We start from the raw sequence: 18,826 nt of genomic DNA, 5'->3' as shown, positions 1-18,826 counted from the left end.
GGAGTGGACTCGATGGGCCGAATGGCCTTACTTCCACTCCTATGTCTTATAGTCTTATGGTCTTAAACCTTTGGGAGGTTCAAAAAAGTGAGATCCTTCAAGCACAAAGGTAGTTAAAGAGGCATTTAATCCGCTTGCCTTCATTGCTCAGTCCTTTGAATACGGGAGTTAGAAAGTCATGTTGAAGTTATATAGGACATTGCTGAGGCCTTTTCTGGAGTACTGTGTTCAGTTCTAGTCACCCAGTTATAGAAAGATATTATTAAACTGGATAAGGTTCCGAAGAGATTTACCAGGGTATTGCAGGGTGTAGAAGGTTTGATTTCTAAAGAAAGGCTGGATAGACAGGGATTTCTTCCACTGGAGTGTAGGAAGTTGAGAGGTGACCTGATAGAAGTTTATAACATTGTGAGTGGTATAGATAGGATTAATGGTCGTTGCCTTTTCCCTAGGATAGGGGACTTTGAAACGAGGGGGCACATTTTTAAGGAGCAGAGAGATTTTAAACAAAAGACTTGAGGGGCAAATTTTTACACAAAGGCTGGTTCATGTGTGAATGAACTTCCTGAGGAAGTGGTGGATGTAAGTACAATTACAATATTTAAAACACACTTAGGTAAGTACATGAATAGGAAAGGTTTGGAATGATATGGGCCAGAAGCAGGTAGGTGGGACTAGTTTAGTTTGGGATGATGTTTGGTGTGGACTGGTTGGACTGAAGAATCTGTTTCTATGCTGTACAAGTCTATGTCCTCTCCAAACGTAAGAATTTGATCCTGCCAAATCTAAACCCCCATGGTTGTGCAGAAAAATGCAGAGGAGGGTTAAACCGAGAAAGGAAATTTATAATAGTCACAAAAATCTCAACACTGGAGGTAGCCGAGAGGGTTACAGAAAGTACACAGATGAAGTAAAGAAAAAGGAAATCAAGCAGAAGGTGTGAAAAAATATGAGCTAGCAAGCTAAAGGAAAATCCAAAGATATTTTGTCAGTATCTTAAAGAGCAAAAGATAGTTGAGGAAAATATGGGATTATTAGAGATGAAGAAAAGAACTTGTATGAAGATGCAGAGGATATGGAAAGAATTTTCACAAAGGAAGGGGACGATGTGGACATAGTAACCCGAGAGATCAGTATGAAATATTAGTCTAAACAATCATAATGAGAGAGAAAGTGTTAGAAGAGTTAGAATCCATGGAAGTGGATAAATCGCAAAGCTTGGGTGGATTGTTTCCTTGGCTGTCGCAGGAGGTCATGGAGGAAATAGCAGGTACTCTGCAATAACTGGACACGGTGAGGTGCTGGAGCACTGGAGGAATGCAAGTGTGGGTTCCATTATTTAAAAAAGGAACAAAGGAAATGCCAAACAATTACAGGCCAGTTAGTCTTTGTTCAGTGATGGGCAACTTGTGAGAATTCAGATAAACTGTCACTTAGAAATGCATGGTCTAGTCAGCAGTAGTCGGTATGGATTTGTTAAGGAAAGATCATGCCTTGTAAATTTGATTGAATTTTTTGAGAAAATGCCAACGTAGGTTGCTGAGAATAGTGCAGTGGACATTGTCCTCATGGATTTTGGTAAGGTATTCGACCAGATTCCATATGGCAGACAGGTCAAAAAAGTCAAAGCCCATGGGATACAGGATATTGTGGTGAATTGGATCCAAAGTTGGCTTAGGAACAGGAGACAAAGGGTAATGATCGATGGCTGTCCTTGCAAATGGAATGCTGTTTCATGTGGTGGACCACAGGGCTTGGTGTTGGGATCCCGCTGTTTGTTTTGTACATTAACAACTTGGACTCGAACATGAGGGTCATGACTAGAAAATTTGTAGATGGCAGAAAAATTGGCCATGTCGTGAACACTTTAGAGGATAACTGTAAGCTCCAAAATGATGTAGATGGCAGATGGAATACAACATGGCCAAGTGTCAGGTCGTGCACGTTGGTAGGAAGAATAGAGGCATAGATTATTTTCTCAATGGGGAGAAAATTCAGAAATCTGAAGTACAAAGGGTCTTGGGAGTTCTTATCCAGGATTCTCTGCAAGTTAACTTGTAGGTTGAATTGGTAGTTAGGAACATACAATGTTGGCATTTATTTCGAGGCCTAGATTATCAAAGCAAGGATGTTCTTTTGAGGCTTTGTAAGGCTGTGACCAGGCCACATTTAGAAAGTTTTGAGCAATTTTGGGTGCCATGCCTCAGGAAAGATATATATGGGCTCTGAAGCAGGTTCAGAGGAGATTCACGAGAATGATCTCAGGAATGAAAAGCTTAACATATGAGGAATGTTTGAGGACTCTGGGTTTATGATTGGAGTTTAGAAGGATGAGGGAGTGAATCTAATTGAAACTTAGAGAATACTGAACGGCCTGGATAGAGTGAACTTTGGGAAGATGTTTCCATTCATAGCGGAGGCTGTGACCTGAGGGCAGAGCCTTAGATTAATTATTGTAGAATCCCTAAAGCGTGGAAACAGACCATTTGGCCCAACAAACCTACATCGACTCTCCGAAGAGCATCCCTTCCAGACCCATCCCCTACTCAATCCCTGTAACCCTGCATTTCCCATGGCAAATCCATCTAACCTGCACATCTTTGGACTGTGGGAGAAAGGCAACTGGAGCGCCCGGAGGAAACCCAGGCTGACATGGGGAGAACGTGCAAGCTCCCACACAGTCACCCAAGGCTGGATTTGATCCTGAGTCCCTGGTGCTGTGAGGCAGCAGTGCTAATCACCGTGCTGCCCTGGGCAATAAACGGAAGACCCTTGAGAACAGAAATGAGGAGAAATTTCTTCACCAGACAGTGGTGTATCTTTGCAATTGATTGCCACAGAAGGCTGTGGAGACCAGGTCATTGAGTATAGAGTTAGATCGGTTCATAGTTGTTAAGGGGATCAAAGGTTACGTGGAGAAGACAGGAGAATGGGGTTGTGAAACTTATTAGCCATGATTAAATGATGGAGCAGATGCAATGGGTCAAATGGCGTAATTTCTGCTCCTATGTCTGGTCATAGATGAGTTGGTGGAGTGGTAGGACACTGTCAGTTAGGCTTCAGCTCGAAATGTGAGGTAATGCATTGAGGTACGTCAAGTGGTAAAAAGGAATACACAATAAACAGGAATATACTGAGACTGGTAGATGAGAGATCTTGGAATGCAAATGCATAGGTGTCAAAAGATAGCAGTACGGATAGATTGCCCGTAGTGTTAGGTGAAGGGGTGAAATGTAGGGGAATGGGTATGGGTGGGTTGCGTTTGGCGGGTCGGTGTGGACTTGTTGGGCCGAAGGGCTTGTTTCCACACTGTAAGTAATCTAATCTAATCCAGATAAGATTGTAAAGAAGGCATATGGGATGCTCTTCTTCACTGGCAAATGGATAGAAGACAGAAGTAGAGATATAATCATGAAACTGTATAAAATACTGGTGACACAACAGTGGAGTATTGTGTGCACATTTGGACACCATATTACAGGAATGATGTAATTGCTCTGGAGATAATGCAGGGAAGTTTTACTAGAATGTTGCCAGGGCTGGAAAATTATAACTACTTGGAGGGATTGGGGTTGTTTTCCTTGGAACGGAGAAGGCTGTTGGGCGACATTATTGAGGTATACAAACTTTTGAGGGGTAGAAACAGAGTAGACAGGAGGAATCTGTTTCTGTTGGCAGAGGGTTCAAAACACAGGGGCCATCGATTCAAGGCAAGTGGTAGAAGGATTAGAGGAGACATGAGGAAAAACTTCATTATACAGAGATTGATGGGTGTGTGGAATTCATTGCCTAAATTGGCGATCAAGGCACAGACCCTAAACTCTTTCAAAAGGTACCTGAATCTGCATCTAAAGTATTGTAAGCTGCAGGGCTATGGGTTATATACAGATGGGATTAGAGAGGGCATCTGGGTGCCCCCTTTATATGCTGTATCATTTGTATGGTGGTGTGTCTACATTTTGGAGAGTAGGTGTTACATTGACATTTCAAGTGTTGCAAAATTAATTGTGCATCCTTTCTTTTGATTTAAACTTGCAAGAAAGTCTGTTTATCTGTTGTTTATGTCGGAGCACTAATTGGCTTGACAGCAGGAGACAGAGTGGAAAAGCATTGTCATTCGGACTCTAAGCCTGTGACCAGATGTGTACCACATGGATTGATGCTGGGTCCACTGTTGTTCATCATTTATATTAACTGTTGCGCCTACCACACAGTGTGTTTTAACTCTTATATCTCACAAAGGAACTGCGAGTTGACTCTTAATAGGAATAAACAATAATATTTATTTACCTAACACAATATTATAGTAACAAAGTATATTACAAACCAACAATTTACACTCTAAATCTAATCAACTATCTTAGAGACAGAGAGGTGTACAGCATGGAAACAGACCCCGGTCCAACCTATCCATGCCGACCAGATATCCCAAACTAAGCATAGTCCCACCTGCCAGCATCCGTCCCGTATCCCACCAAACCCTTCCTATTCATATACCCATCCAAGTGCCTCTTAAATGTTGCAATTGACCCAGCCTATACCACATCCTCTGGCAGCTCATTCCATACACATACCACCCTCTGCATGAAAAAGTTGCCCCTTAGGTCTGTTTTATATCTTTCACCTCTCACCCTATACCTATGCCCTCTAGTTCTGGACTCCCCGACCTCAGGAAAAGACTTTGTCTATTTATCCTATCCATACCCCTCATAATTTTGTAAACCTCTAAGGTCACTCCTCAGCCTCCAACGCTCCAGGGAAAGCAGCCCCAGCCTGTTCAGCCTCTCCCTCTAGCTCAAATCCTCCAACCCTAGTAACATCCTTGTAAATCTTTTCTGAACCCTTTCAAGTTTCACAACATCTTTCCAGTAGAAAGGAGACCAGAATTGCACACAATATTCCAATAGTGGCCTAACCAATGCCCTGTACAGCCACAATATGACCTCCCAACTCCTTTACTCAATACTCTGACCAATAAAGGAAAGCATACCAAACGCTGCCTTCACTATCCTATCTACCTGAGACTCCACTTTCAAGGAGCTATGAACCTGCTCACCAAGGTCTCTTTGTTCAGCAACACTCCCTAGGACCTTACCATTAATTGTACAAGTCCTGCTAAGATTTGCTTTCCCAAAATGCAGCACCTTGCATTTATCTGAATTGAACTCCACCTGCCACTTCTCAGCCCATTGGCCCATCTGGTCCAGATCCTGTTGTAATCTGAGGTAACCCTCTTCGCTGTCCACTACACCTCCAATTTTGGTGTCATCTGCAAACTTACTAACTGTACCTCTTATGCTCGCATCCAAATAATTTATCTTGTGCTTTAACTCAAGTCTGGATGATCATGTATTGCCACACTAGATCTTGGTCTTGATCCATGTGGCGATAATCATCTCGTCGTCTTCTGCCGGTGATCCTGGGGTGGTTTCTCTTCATAGTGGTTGGTCTAGAGTTACTGCTCCTGAGGATGGTGTTGCAGTGATTCTAATGATTAGACGTCTTTGTGCCCTTTTGGGAGGATCTTTGGTGTCCACAAAAAGATCAATTAGGGCTTGATCGCCCTGAATTATCGGACCCAACCAGGCATTGACATATCGATGGCAGAGTGGTCCTAGGGCATCTACTTCTGGAGGTGTTAGGAGTACATACGTCAGGTGTCCCCTTCCAAATAAGGATGAGAGGCACCCCTTCATCTGGTAAACAACTAGATGTTTCCGATTATCCTGGTCAAGCCCATTCAATTCAAATTCAAACCCATGTTGCATTGTCATCAATTGCTGAGTCAATTGACAACTGACTGTCTGCTTGTAGCTGTAGTCTGCCTGGATCCTGCAGCTTGCTTATTTCCGAGCCTTTGAGCGCAGTCACTTTGGTCAAGACTTAGCTCAATTTCCCAGCCTGCCTGGGTGTTCACGTCCATGGTACTCTGAAGGTTGCTGCACAGGTGGATAGAGTGGTCACGAAGGCATATGGTATGCTTGCCTTCATCGGACGGGGTATTGAGTACAAAGGCTGGCAGGTCATGTTAAAATAGTACAAGACGTTGGTTCGGCCGCATTTAGAATACTGTGTACAGTTCTGGTCGCCACATGACCAAAAGGATGAGGACCCTTTGGAGACGGTGCAGAGAAGATTCAGGAGGAGGATGCCTGATATGGAAGGTGCTAGCTATGAAGAGAGGTTGAGTATGTTAGGTTTGTTTTCATTATAAAAAAAAGATATTGAGTGGGCACCTGATTGAGGTTTACAAAATCATGAAGGGTATAGACAGGGTGGATAGAGACATGCTTTTTCCCAGGATGAGGGATTCAATAATGAGAGGGCGCACTTTCAAGGTGAGAGGTGAAAAGTTTAAGGAGGATGCGTGCGGCAAGTACTTTACACAGAGGGTGGTAGGTGCCTGGAACGCGTTGCCAGCAGAGGTAGGAGAGGCAGACCCGGTAGATTCATTTAAGATGCGTCTGGACAGTAGCATGGGCAGGTGGGGGCCAGAGGGATGCAGATGCTTTGGAATTGTGTGACAGATTTAGACAGTAGATTTGGATTGGCTCAGTCTTGGAGGGCCAAAGGGTCTGTTCTGTGCTGTAAATACATTTTGTTCTTTGTCTCATTTATTGTCCCTTTTTTCATAAGTTCATCATTTTGAGCAGCCCATCTGGCCACAAAACGATTTGGATGACAATATAGGAGTCATAGTTATTAAGTTTGCAGATGACATCAGAATTTGTAGTACAGTGCATAGTGAAAAGGTAATCTAAGAGTTCAATGGGATTTTGATAAACTGGACCAGTGGGGTGAGAAAAGACAGGTGGAGTTTAATTTCGATAACTGTGAGGTGTTGGATTTTGGTAAAACAATCCAAGGCAGGAGTTTCACAGTTAATGGTACGGCCCTGTGGAGAGTTGTTGAACAGAGAGACCGAGGGGTATAGGTACATTGTTCCTTGTAAATGGCGTCACAGATAGACAAGGTGGTGAAGAAGGTATTTGGCATGCTTGCCTTCAGAACATTGAGTACAGGAGTAGGGATGTCACGTTACTGCCATACAAGGCATTCAGGCCACATTTGGAATACTGTGTACAACGCTATAGGAAGGATATTATTAAACTGGAATGGGTGCACAGAACATTTGACAAGGGTATTACTGAGACTGGATAGTTTGAGTTATAAAGAGAGGCTGGATAGGCTGAGAGGTGACCTGACAGACATTTACAAAATCGTGAGAGACATGGATAAGGTCAATAGCCGAGGTCTTTTCACCAGGGTAAGGGAGTCCAAAACTAGAGAATCAAGGTTTAAGTTGAGAGGAGAAAAATTTCAAAGGGACCTGAGGGACAACTCTTTCACACAGGGTAGTGCATATATGGCATGAACATCCAGAGGAACTGGTAGAGATGACTACAGTTAGAACATTTAAAAGACAATTGGACAGGGGCATGAATCAAAGGTTTAACGAGTTGTGGGTCAAATGCTGGCATGTGAAACAAGTTCAGTTTCGGAAACCTGGTCGGTTTGGATGAGTGGACCTGAAGGGTCTGTTTTCGTAGTCTCCAACTCAATGATTCCATGACTCCATGAAAATATACCTTGTTGCAGTCATTTGAGAGGTGAAGGAAAAGGAAAAAGTTATCCCAAAACTTCAACCCTGCTGGAACATAGTTTCAGGTCCTTGGGACTGCCATTCATGGCCATTCTACGCAGAAGGTATGCAGTCTCATTCAGTAACTTTGTGCAGCCACGCACAAACACTCAAGATTGAACATATAGAACATAGAACATTCCAGCGCAGTACAGGCCCTTTGGCCCTCGATGTTGCGCCGACCTGTGAAGCCAATCTGAAGCTCTTCTAATGTAAACTATTCCATTTTCACTCATATGTTTATCCAATGACCATTTAAATGCCCTTAAAGTTGGCGAGTCAACTACTGTTGCAGGCAGTGCGTTCCGCACCCCTACTACTCTCTGAGTAAAGAAACTACCTCTATTTAAAGATGTAATTTGTGTGTGACCTGCACTTGTACGTGTCTTGGAGGCATGTTGCTTATAATCCTTGAGGTTCAGCTTTCTAATTTGCTAGCAAATCACAGTATTGTTCAAACAGGATTGTTTACTGACAGTAGAGGTGATAACCTCGTGACATTGTTGCTGGACTGTTAATCCAGAGACCCAGAATATCCTGGGCACTCGGATTTGAATCTCACCATGGCAGTTTGTGCAGTTTGAATTCCAAAGATAAAATCTGGAATTAGGCATCTCGTGATGATCAGGAATCTATTGTCGAGTGTTGATTAGATTAGATTACTTACAGTGTGGAAACAGGCCCTTCGGCCCAACAAGTCCACACCGACCTGCCGAAGCGCAACCCACCCATACCCCTACATTTACCCCTTTACCTAACACTATGGGCAATTTAGCACGGTCAATTCACCTGACCTGCACATCTTTGGACTGTGGGAGGAAACCCACGCAGACATGGGGAGAATGTGCAAACTCCACACAGTCAGTCGCCTGAGTCGGGAATTGAACCCGGGTCTCTGGTGCTGTGAGGCAGCAGTGCTAACCACTGTGCCACCGTGCCGCCCGTGTTGGGGAAAAGCCATCTGGTTCATGAATGTCCTTTCGGGAGGGAAACTGCTAAAGTCTGACCAATGTGTGACTCCAGTCACACAGCAAAGTGGTTGGCTCTTAACCGCCTTCTGGGCAATTAGGGATGGGCAATAAATGCTGACCCAGCCAATGATAGCTACACCCTATGAATGCATTTTTTAAAAAAATGATGGCAACTGTATCATCCTCCTTTTTGGCTCCATTGTCATTTGAAGTGGGTTTGAGCTGAACTGCTGACAAAATTAATTGCTCAGACTTTGAGGAAGAGAATCCCTAAGATTTTGGGGATATTTGTGAATCATTTACTCACTATATTATTGTGAAATCTTAATTGATCTGCATTGGATGTAACTAATATTCAGCATTATCTGTTAGAAAGTAGCAATGCCCACTTGTTGAAGTACTTAATTAATTTCTGGAAGCTTTTTTTTATTTCTCAAGATATAAGTTTGATAGTACTTCCTGAGTGAGCAATCAAGAAACTACCTGCAAAATTACACCTATTTATGTGTCTCTTTTGCTACATGTTTTCTCCCAAACCGATTAACATTAAAAAGGCTGTAAGCAAGTGGGAATTAGTGCTGAATAATTAGGCCCTAGAAAATCTTCAAAATGAAAATTAGCTATCAAGCTTCCAAACGTGCACATTTCCAGTGTCATAATTAAAAGCATGCAGTCATGGCACTCCTGCATTTTTAATTATACTTCAATGATGCAATAAGAAACATTCAAACAGACATAAAATACATTGCAGGGATTTGAGGATGAATAAGAAAGAAGAAATTTTAGTCTTCTTAAAACAGCCAAAAATTACTTTTCTCCTACAACATAGATTCGTGGGTTAATTTTTCTTACTTTTTGAACCACCATAGCAGCAGGAAATTTATGTGTACAGCTTTTTAGCCAACAGGCAGAGACATTGTAATTAGTCTGTATATATTTGGAAACAGGAATTGATAGCTAATTATCAAAGAGTAATACCATTATGTCCCAAGTTTTGTCCATCTTTTTTGAAGAGTAATCATATAACAAATTGTACTGTATAGGACTAACTGAGTAAAGTTGTTGTGTAATCAGTTATCAGTGAAAAAGGACTTGGAGCACCACTTCACTGAACAAAATGTCTTTTGTTTAATTGGTCCATCCCTAACATTTTTAAATTTTAACTCAATCAGTGAAAGGGGATTGGCATTAACTTAATCAAACCCCCTCCACTCTCAAAGGGTTTGGTTTCCACAACTAATGCCTTGGTGGAATAGTCAGCATTTTAAAATTCTACCTCTTGCTTTTAAATGGGGCTAATGGATATTGATCTAATGAGAAAATTTGCACTGAAATCTTTGGGCTTGGTTTTACGTTACTTAGCAAGGATTTTTGAAGAAGGAAAGAGCTGCACTTTGTGTTGTTTATGGTCGGATTTGGATCTAAGGCAATCATTAAATAATGCAAAACCCAGGTGATTATACAATAAAATAAATCGCATCTATGTCAGTGCCATTTTAACTTGAGATTTGGGAATGCTGACTCCTGCCATTTACATGGTCAAGTGCTCTTAGATAAAATCCTTGATCATTTTAGATGCTGATGTGTCACTGGTAAGCTGTTAGCATTTATATTATCGTCTGAGCTATCTAAATAACAATTTTGTTCTAAAGGTTTTATGTGTTCATCTTAGATGATTGTGCTAATTCATTTTATTTTATCTCCCCTCCCTCCTTGCTTCTTTCCTTGCTTTACCCTTTCTAACTTACCCTTGGGTGGACTTTGCTGCTGTTGCTAATGTGAATGTTGCAATGCACCAATAGCACCATGGAGAAATCAGAGACTTGCAAGGATTAACAAGTAAGTAACTTTCATCTTGAGAAATCAATTCTGTGAAGTTTTGCTGATTTTTAGGGTTTGTACTTTTTGCAGCTGACAAATTTGAAGCCGGTGGAATGGCTAGAATAATCAGTTGTCAGAGAAACCTTGGGAACAGGACTAACTTGTTGCTGAAACATACTTGAGTAAGAATTTGGCCCACGCAATACATTGAACGCACCAAAAATAATTCACTGAAATATTCTGTGTTAGCATAGTGTATGAATCTAATCTTCCATGCAGTTGCAGATTTATTGCATTTATACTGACACAATATGTTTGGATTATTCTTCGTGCTTTGTCGGCTGGTGCAGGGTATTCCTGTATCAACAAATCTGCGGCAGTCAAGGCTTTTTATGTTCCTGGTTTTTCTACGCTTAAAAAAAATTATTTACCTATCGGCTACTTATTGGGACTGATTGTTTTAAGGAGGAGAAAGTGAGGATTGCAGATCCTCAAGATCAGAGTTGAAAGTGTGGCATTGGAAAAGCACATCAGGTCAGGCAGCATCTGAGGAGCTGGAGAATCGACATTTTGGGCATAAGCCCTTCAGGAATGAAGGGCTTCTGCCCGAAATGTTGATTCTCCAGCTCCTCAGATGCTGCCTGACCTGATGTGCTTTTCCAGTGCCACATTATTGAAATATGTCTTTGGACTGGTGTTGCATTCTCTGTGGGTGTAATTTACCCAAACCATTTTATGCTAGATACATCAAATGTTTTATTTGCTGCAGGCACTTTGTTCATGCAAGATAGCCTTTGTTTCTGACAATCAGGGAGAAAATTGGGATGTGACTGCATGCGTTTATGAATCTTGCTGGCAAAATCCATGTTGCAAATGGAAATGCCAAGAAGAAAGGAAAATACACCAGTGACTTTGTCTTGTCTGGCATTTTGTCTGTTATCCTACAATGAACCAGAACTTTTAAAATTATTCTGTTTGGTCAGCAGACTCAGCATGCAAACCCTGAGGATGATGAATAGAATTGGGTCTGGATCTTATAATTCAGTACAGTCCAATGTCTACAGATTAAGTAGTGCTGAGCCATAAGTAACTTCATCTTCCATAATGGCAATGCTCATGTTAGCTTCTTAGTTTGATTCATACTTTATTCACTCAGGAAATGCGAGCCTTGCTGGCTCGGCCAGCATTTATTGTCCATCTCTTATTGCTTTTAGGAAGATGGTGGTAAGGTGTCTTCGAGCGCTCCTGTAGTACATTAGGTGTAGATGTACCCACAGTGATGTTAGAGAGGAAGTTCAGCATTTGACCCAACAACTATTCCAGACCAAGAATAGTGCGTGATAGAGGGGATTTGCAGGTTGTAGTGTTAGGTAAAAACAATGACTGCAGATGCTGGAAACCAGATTCTGGATTAGTGGTGCTGGAAGAACACAGCAGTTCAGGCAGCATCCGAGGAGCAGTAAAATCGACGTTTTGGGCAAAAGCCCTTCATCAGGTTGTAGTGTTAGCTTATATCTGATGCTTAGCACAAATCATGCACATTGTTGCTATGAGGAATTAACAGTAAATGTTTGTAACTGTGGTGCCAATTAAGCACGATTCCTGAAGAAGGGCTCATGCCCGAAACGTTGATTCTCCTGCTCCTTGGATGCTGCCTGACCTGCTGCGCTTTTCCAGCAACACATTTTCAGCTGCCAGTTAAGCAGCCTGCATTGTCCTGGATGGTGTCAAGCTTCTTGAGTGTTGTTCGAGCTGCGCTTATCAAAGTGATTAGAGAATATTCCATCGCACTCCTGACTCGTGCCTTGTCGATGGTGGACAGGCTTTGGGGAGTCATAGAGGTGTACAGAATGGAAACAGACCCTTCGGTCAAACTTGTCCATGCCGAGCAGATATCCCAACCCAATCTAGTCCCACTTGCCAGTACCCAGCCCATATCCCTCCAATCCCTTCCTATTCATATACCCATCCAGGTGCCTTTTAAATGTTGCAATTGTACCAGCCTCCACCACATCCTCTGGCAGCTCATTCCATATACGCACCTCTGCATGAAAAATGTTGCCCCTGAGGTCTCTTTTATATCTTTCTCTTCTCACCCTAAACCTATGCCCTCTAGTTCTGGAATCCCCTACCCCAAGGAAAATACTTTGTCTATTTATCCTATTCATGCCCCTCATGATTTCTTAAACCTCTATAAGGTCACCCCTCAGCCTCCGACTTTCCAGGGAAAACAACCCCAGCCTGTTCAACCTCTCCCTATCGCTCAAATCCTCCAACCCTGACAATATCCTTGTAAATCTTTTCTGAACCCTTTCAAGTTTCACAACATCTTTCCGATAGGAAGGAGACCAGAATTGCACACAATATTCCAACAGTGGCCTAACCAATGTCCTGTACAGCCGCAATATGACTTCCAATTCCTGCACTCAATACTCTGACCAATAAAGGAAAGCACTGTCCTATCTACCTGCAACTCCACTTTGAAGGAGCTGTGAACCTCCACTCCAAGGTCTGTTTGTTCAGCAAAGCTCCGGAGCACCTGACCATTAAGTGTATAAGTCCTGCTAAGGTTTGCTTTCCCAAAATTTAGCGCCTCACATTTATCTGAATTAAACTTCATCTGCCACTTCTCAACCCATTGGCCCATCTGATCAAGATCCCTTTGTAATCTGAGGTGATCTTCTTTGCTGTCCACTACACCTCCAATTTTGGTGTCATCTGCAAATTTACCAACTGTACCTCTTATGCTCGCATCCAAATCATTTATATAAATGACAAAAAGTGGAGGACCCAGCACCGATCCTTGTGGCACTCCACTGGTCACAGGCCTCCAGTCAGAAAAACAACCCTCCACCACCACCCTCTGTCTCCAACCTTTGAGCCAGTTCTGTATCCAAATAGCTAGTTCTCCCGGTATTCCGTGAGATCTAACCAGTCTCCCATAGGGAGCCTAGTCGAACGCCTTACTGAAGTCCATATAGATCATATCTACCGCTCTGCCCTCATCAATCCTCTTTGTTACTTCTTCAAAAAATTCAATCAAGTTGTGAGACATGATTTCCCACACACAAAGCCATGTTGACTATCTCTACCTGCTCTTGGAGCCATAGCATTGATACGGCTAGTCCAGTTCAGTTTCTGGTTCAAGGCCGCTAATGGGGAACTCAGTGATGGTGAGGCTGGTGACTGTTAAGCAATAATGCTCACATTCTCTCTTGTTGGAGATGGTCCAAAGCATTTGTGTTGCACAAATGTCTCTTGCCACCTCTCAGCCCAAACTTGGATATTGTCCAGGTCTTTGTTGCATATGGACATAGACTGCTTCAGCATCTGAGAAATGGTGAATGGTGCTGAACATTCTGCAGTTATCAGCAAACATCCCCACTTCTGACCGTATGTTGGTGGGAAGGTCATTGATGAAGCAGCTGAAGATGGTTGGATCTAGAACACATCAGAACTGTTCAGAAAATGTTTTGAGAGTATGTTAGATTCAAGTGTTGTGGCATTTCTATTATGGCAAAAGGTCATGGTGAATATTTGTGCTGCATTTTATCACAACATGTTTCTGCTTTGTGTTGTCTATCTCACTTTCTTAACCACAAATGTTAATGAAAAATTATTTATTGTATTCTGTGAGCCAGCATGGTTTTGAATCTGGAGGTGGAGTCGTCATGGGCAAAAGATTTATGATATTGGAGGCAAAGAAGAAGAAATCTCAATGAACTGAGAATGGTTGTAGGTTTTGTGAAGAGGGGAGAGAGAGAGAAACGTTCATTGTTTGCTCTGGCCAGATTTAATGAAGGGAGATGATGGCCTTGTGGTATTATTGCTGGACTGTTAATCCAGAGACTCAGGTAATGGTCAGTGCCTGGGGTTTGAATCCCACCATGGCAGATGGTAGAATTTGAATTCAATAAAAGTCTGGAATCAAAAGTCTAATTATGACCTTGAAATATTATTGATTGTTGGGAAAACATATGTGGTTCACTAATATCCTTTTGGGAAGAAAGTTGCCACCCTTACCTGTTCTGGCCTACGTGTGACACCGGACCCATAGCAATGTGATTGACTATTTCCTGCCCTCTAGGCAATTAGGGATGGACAATAAATGCTGGCTTGGCCATTAGACCCTCATCATGTGAATGAAAAAATAAAAAAAGTAGATGGAGAAACTTGTGTGTCAGATATCCATTGAACTTGAGGGAGTGAAGATCAGGGCCGCTCAAGGGAGGATAAATAATATTTTGGAGACAGAGGAATCAACACTGAGAATCGTGAACAAATTGACAGTTACAGATGTTTCTGTGAGAAGCTGAAGGTTAGGTATTTGAGAGTTTGCACGTGTATGTGTAAATGACTTGCCGGAATTGTCATACAAGGTGATGCAGACAAAACTGCTGTTGAAAGAAGTGATGCATGGTGGAGTGGTGGTAGTTGATATGAGGATTATCAGGATGTGGTTGGAGCTGAAGTGACAGGTATGGTTATGAATGAGTGGTATTATTTAAAATTCTGGCGAGAGGCTGGGATGCAACTTGGCTTTCCAAATCCAAGTGAGAAGAATGGTAAAATCAGAATTCCCTGTGTGGGGAGTAGGTGGAAGAGGGCCATAGCACTATTCATATTTAGACAGTGTGAATGATGGTTAGAATAACTAGATAGAGTTGTGACGCTGTGAAATTCCAGGATTTGTTGAGGGAGAAGCTGTATATCAGTGTGCAAGATTAGATAAGAAATGTTGATGAAGGAATATGGGAATGATTTGGGTAAACAAATTCACCAATGATCTTTCCAAGCCCATGACCATTTTCTTCTTGAAGGACAGAAGCAGCATATACATGGGAATGCCACTACTAAGTTCCCCTTCAAGCCATTCACTATGCTAACATGGAAATATATTGCCATTCCTTCACTGTCACCGGGTCAAAATCCTGCAGTTCCCTCCCTAGTGGCATCGTGGGTCAACCTGCACCAGATGGACTGCAAATGGCAGCTCCCCACCATCTTCTCAATGGGCAACGAGAGAGAGACAGTAAATGTTGACCAGCCAGCAACACCTACTTCCCACAAATTGATCTGAAAAAGAATTTGCTAATGTGGAACATAAATGGGATGTTGACTAATCACTGCTCTGTTTTGGATGCTTTTTGAAACATGTATATCTTCCCGATTTGTCCTTTTCTTAAAACTTGAGAGTTTAGATTTTTATTTCCATGTATCACTTTTCACAAAATTGTTCAAATTTGCAGGCTCGTTTAAATGGTTCTTGCTTTTACATTGAAAGTTGAGGAAATGTGTTCATTGAAGCCAGACCCTTCAGATTGCAGTTAACACAGAACTGGAAAAACCATGGGAAGTTACTTGTAAAAACACAGAGAACTACAGATGCTGAAAATTTGAAATAACAACCAAATGCTGGAGGAATTCAGCAGCTCTGAGAGAAAAAGCAGTTCATGTTTTGAGTCTGGTCTGAAGAGGGGTTCGTGGACTCTAGTGTAGCTCTTTGGCACACCCTTGTGTGCAAGTTGTTGACCTGCAGTTTATTGATGTTATTTTACAGGTAGAGAAATGTTTAAAATGTGAACATGAGCAAAGCATCAAGAAACGTTAAATTTGTGACTTAAAATTCATTTTGAGTATTTAGGTGTCTAACTTAATTCAGAATAGAATACATAAATCAAGCAAAACATGCTGTCTCTTAATTTTGACCTTTTTCATTTGGATTTGTTGTTCGTGACAGTTACATAGATTTCCCAAACCACATCAAAATGAAGTAGAGACAGGATTCTTGACTTTACATTCATTCTTTCTTTTAAATGTTTCCTTCTGAAATACTGTTCAATGCATAAATCATGGCATGATTATAGAAGAGGCGAACTTTAATTTTCTGACTGGATTATAATATTTAATATGTACTATAACTTAGTTTGAAAGTTGTGAACAGACTCAGGTGATTAATGGCTGTTCAAATGATTTGAGGGGTCAGTCTACATTTACTTGCTTTGCTGCTCTCCACAAGAGCATATTTTTCTTTTCGTGTGGAAAAATGTCTCTGGCATCAGACTTCAATACCTGAGCTGGAGATTGATGAGGGGAAAAAAGTCTTGAAGGCCTATTTTCAATTGATCAAAATAGTGTTTGAGAGTTGCTGTCAATGTTGCAAGTTTCAGTTCTAGCCAAGAGGAGTAAAGATGCAGTTAAATTTATATAATTTGATATAATCGCTTTTTAATCATTTCTTGGATATTAATTATTCTATATTTGTTATAAACTGTTTAGTTTGACAATTTTGATTAAACATGTGCTAAAAATAAATGGAGGCATACTTGATTTCCAGTGTCTGCCGTGAAAGCAAAAGTGGGACCTGATCAGACCCAAAGATTAGGCAATGTGGAATGAAGGTAGATGGAAATGCTAACGAATATTGGGATGTGTACTAATTTTAAAAAAACAAATTTGAAATTATGCATGTAGTTAGGATTTTAAATGGAGCCGATTTGTTGTGTTCTGTTTTAGACATTAATGAAAACATTTAAATTATCATGCTTAGTAAGATTTGTCATGATGCCAATCTGAAAACAGGCTGAATAAAATCAGCAAAGAATGCAAGACTTGTATCAGAATAGTGCCTTTTGCAATCTCTGGACTTGTGTTTCAGACGACAAAGACTTTAAGGTGACAAGATATTGGAGCAGAAATAGGCCATTCAGTCCATTTACACTTCTTCACAAATGATTAAGATCATGACTGATGTAATATTCCTCAACTTCACTTTCTTGCCTTTTCCCCATAACCCTTGTTTTGCCAGCTTAGCAAACGTTTGCCTGTCAGTATTGAACACAGTTAATGATCCAGCAATTCAACAGTCCTCTGGGTAAAGAATCCCACAGATTCAGCACCTTCTAAGAGTAAAAATTAATAGATAATAGGAGTTGGCCATTCGGTCCTTCGAGCCAGCACCACCATTCATTATGATCATGGCTGATCATCCTCAATCACTATCCTGTTCCTGCCTTATCCCCATAACTTTTGATTCCACTATCTCTAAAAGCTCCATCCATCTCTTTATTTAAAGTATCCAGAGACTTGGCCTCCACAGCCTTCTGGGGCAGAGCATTCCATATATCCACCACTCTCTGGATGAAGAAGTTTCTCCTCAACTCTGTTCTCAATGGCCTATCCCTTATTGTCAAACTGTGTCCTCTGGTTCGGGACTCACCCATCAGCGGAAACATGCTTCCTGCCTCCAGACTGTCCAATCCTTTAATAATCTTCTTGGTCTCAATCAAATCCCCTCTTATCCTTCTAAACTCAAGCCCAGTCACTCCAATCTTTCAACATGCACCATTCTGGGAATTGACCTCGTGAACCTGCGCTGCACTCCCTCAATAGCCAGAATGTTCTTCCTCAAATGTGGAGACCAAAACTGCACACAATACCTCAGGTGCGGTCTCACCGAGGCCCTGTATAGCTGCAGAATGACCTCTCTGCTCTGAAATTCAATTCCTCTTGTTATGAAGGCCAACATGCCATTAGCTTCCCTCACTGCCTGCTGTACCTACATGCTTGCTTTCATTGACTAATATACAAGAACACCTAAATCTCATTGTACTGTCCCTTTACCTAACTTTACTCTATTTAGGTAGTCATCTACCTTCTTGTTCTTGCCACCAAAGTGAATAACCACACATTTATCCACATTAAACTGCATCTGCCATGCATCTGTCCACTCACCTAGCCTGTCCAAGTCAACCTGTATTCTCCTAAAATCCTCCTCGCATTTCACCCTTTCACACAGCTTTGTGTCATCAGGAAATTTGTTAACATTATTTTTATCTATATAATTAACGTATATTGTAAACAGCTGCGGTCCCAGCACCGAACCTTGTGGTATCCCACTGGTCACCGCTTGCCATTCCGAAAGGAATCCGTTTATCACTACTTTTTGCTTCCTGTCAACCAGCCAGTTTTCAATCCAAGTCAGTATTTTACCCCCAGTACCATGAGCTCTAAATTTGCTCACTAATCTCCAATGTGGGATTTCATCAAAGGCTTTTTGAAAGTCCAGGTACACTACATCCACTGGCTCTCCCTTGTCCATCTTCATAGTTACATCCTCAAAAAATTCCAGAAGATTAGTCCAGCATGATTTCCCCTTTGTAAATCCGTTCTGGCTCTGACCTATCATGTTACTGCTGTCCAGATGTGTTGTAATTTTATCTTTTATAATTGACTCCAGCATCTTTCCCACCACTGAGGTCAGGCTAACCAGTCTATGATTCCCTATTTTCTCTCTCCCTCCCTTCTTGAAAAGTGGGCCAACATTAGCCACAGGAACTGATCCTGAATCTATAGAACATTTGAAAATGATTGCCAATGCATCCACGATTTC

At 41.7% G+C, this 18,826-nt stretch overlaps 1 protein-coding gene across 6 annotated transcripts in view; it reads left to right on the top strand.

The window, feature by feature from the left end:
* osbpl8 (oxysterol binding protein-like 8) overlaps positions 1-18,826 on the top strand; it is a 419,660-nt gene that overhangs the window by 135,289 nt on the left and 265,545 nt on the right. For all 6 annotated transcript variants that reach the window (XR_009645711.1, XM_060839573.1, XM_060839571.1 and 3 more), the window contains one exon: positions 10,416-10,452. Coding sequence is in view for 5 of the 6 variants with exons in the window: in XM_060839573.1 (XP_060695556.1) it covers positions 10,416-10,452 (37 nt within the window). In the remaining variant the exon portion in view is untranslated. The remainder of the gene's footprint in view (positions 1-10,415; positions 10,453-18,826) is intronic.

The sequence above is a fragment of the Hemiscyllium ocellatum genome, chromosome 19, assembly GCF_020745735.1.
Source record: "Hemiscyllium ocellatum isolate sHemOce1 chromosome 19, sHemOce1.pat.X.cur, whole genome shotgun sequence".
Taxonomy (NCBI): domain Eukaryota; kingdom Metazoa; phylum Chordata; class Chondrichthyes; order Orectolobiformes; family Hemiscylliidae; genus Hemiscyllium; species Hemiscyllium ocellatum.
The sequence above is the reverse complement of the archived record's forward strand: the minus strand, read 5'-3'. Positions and strand labels throughout refer to the sequence as shown.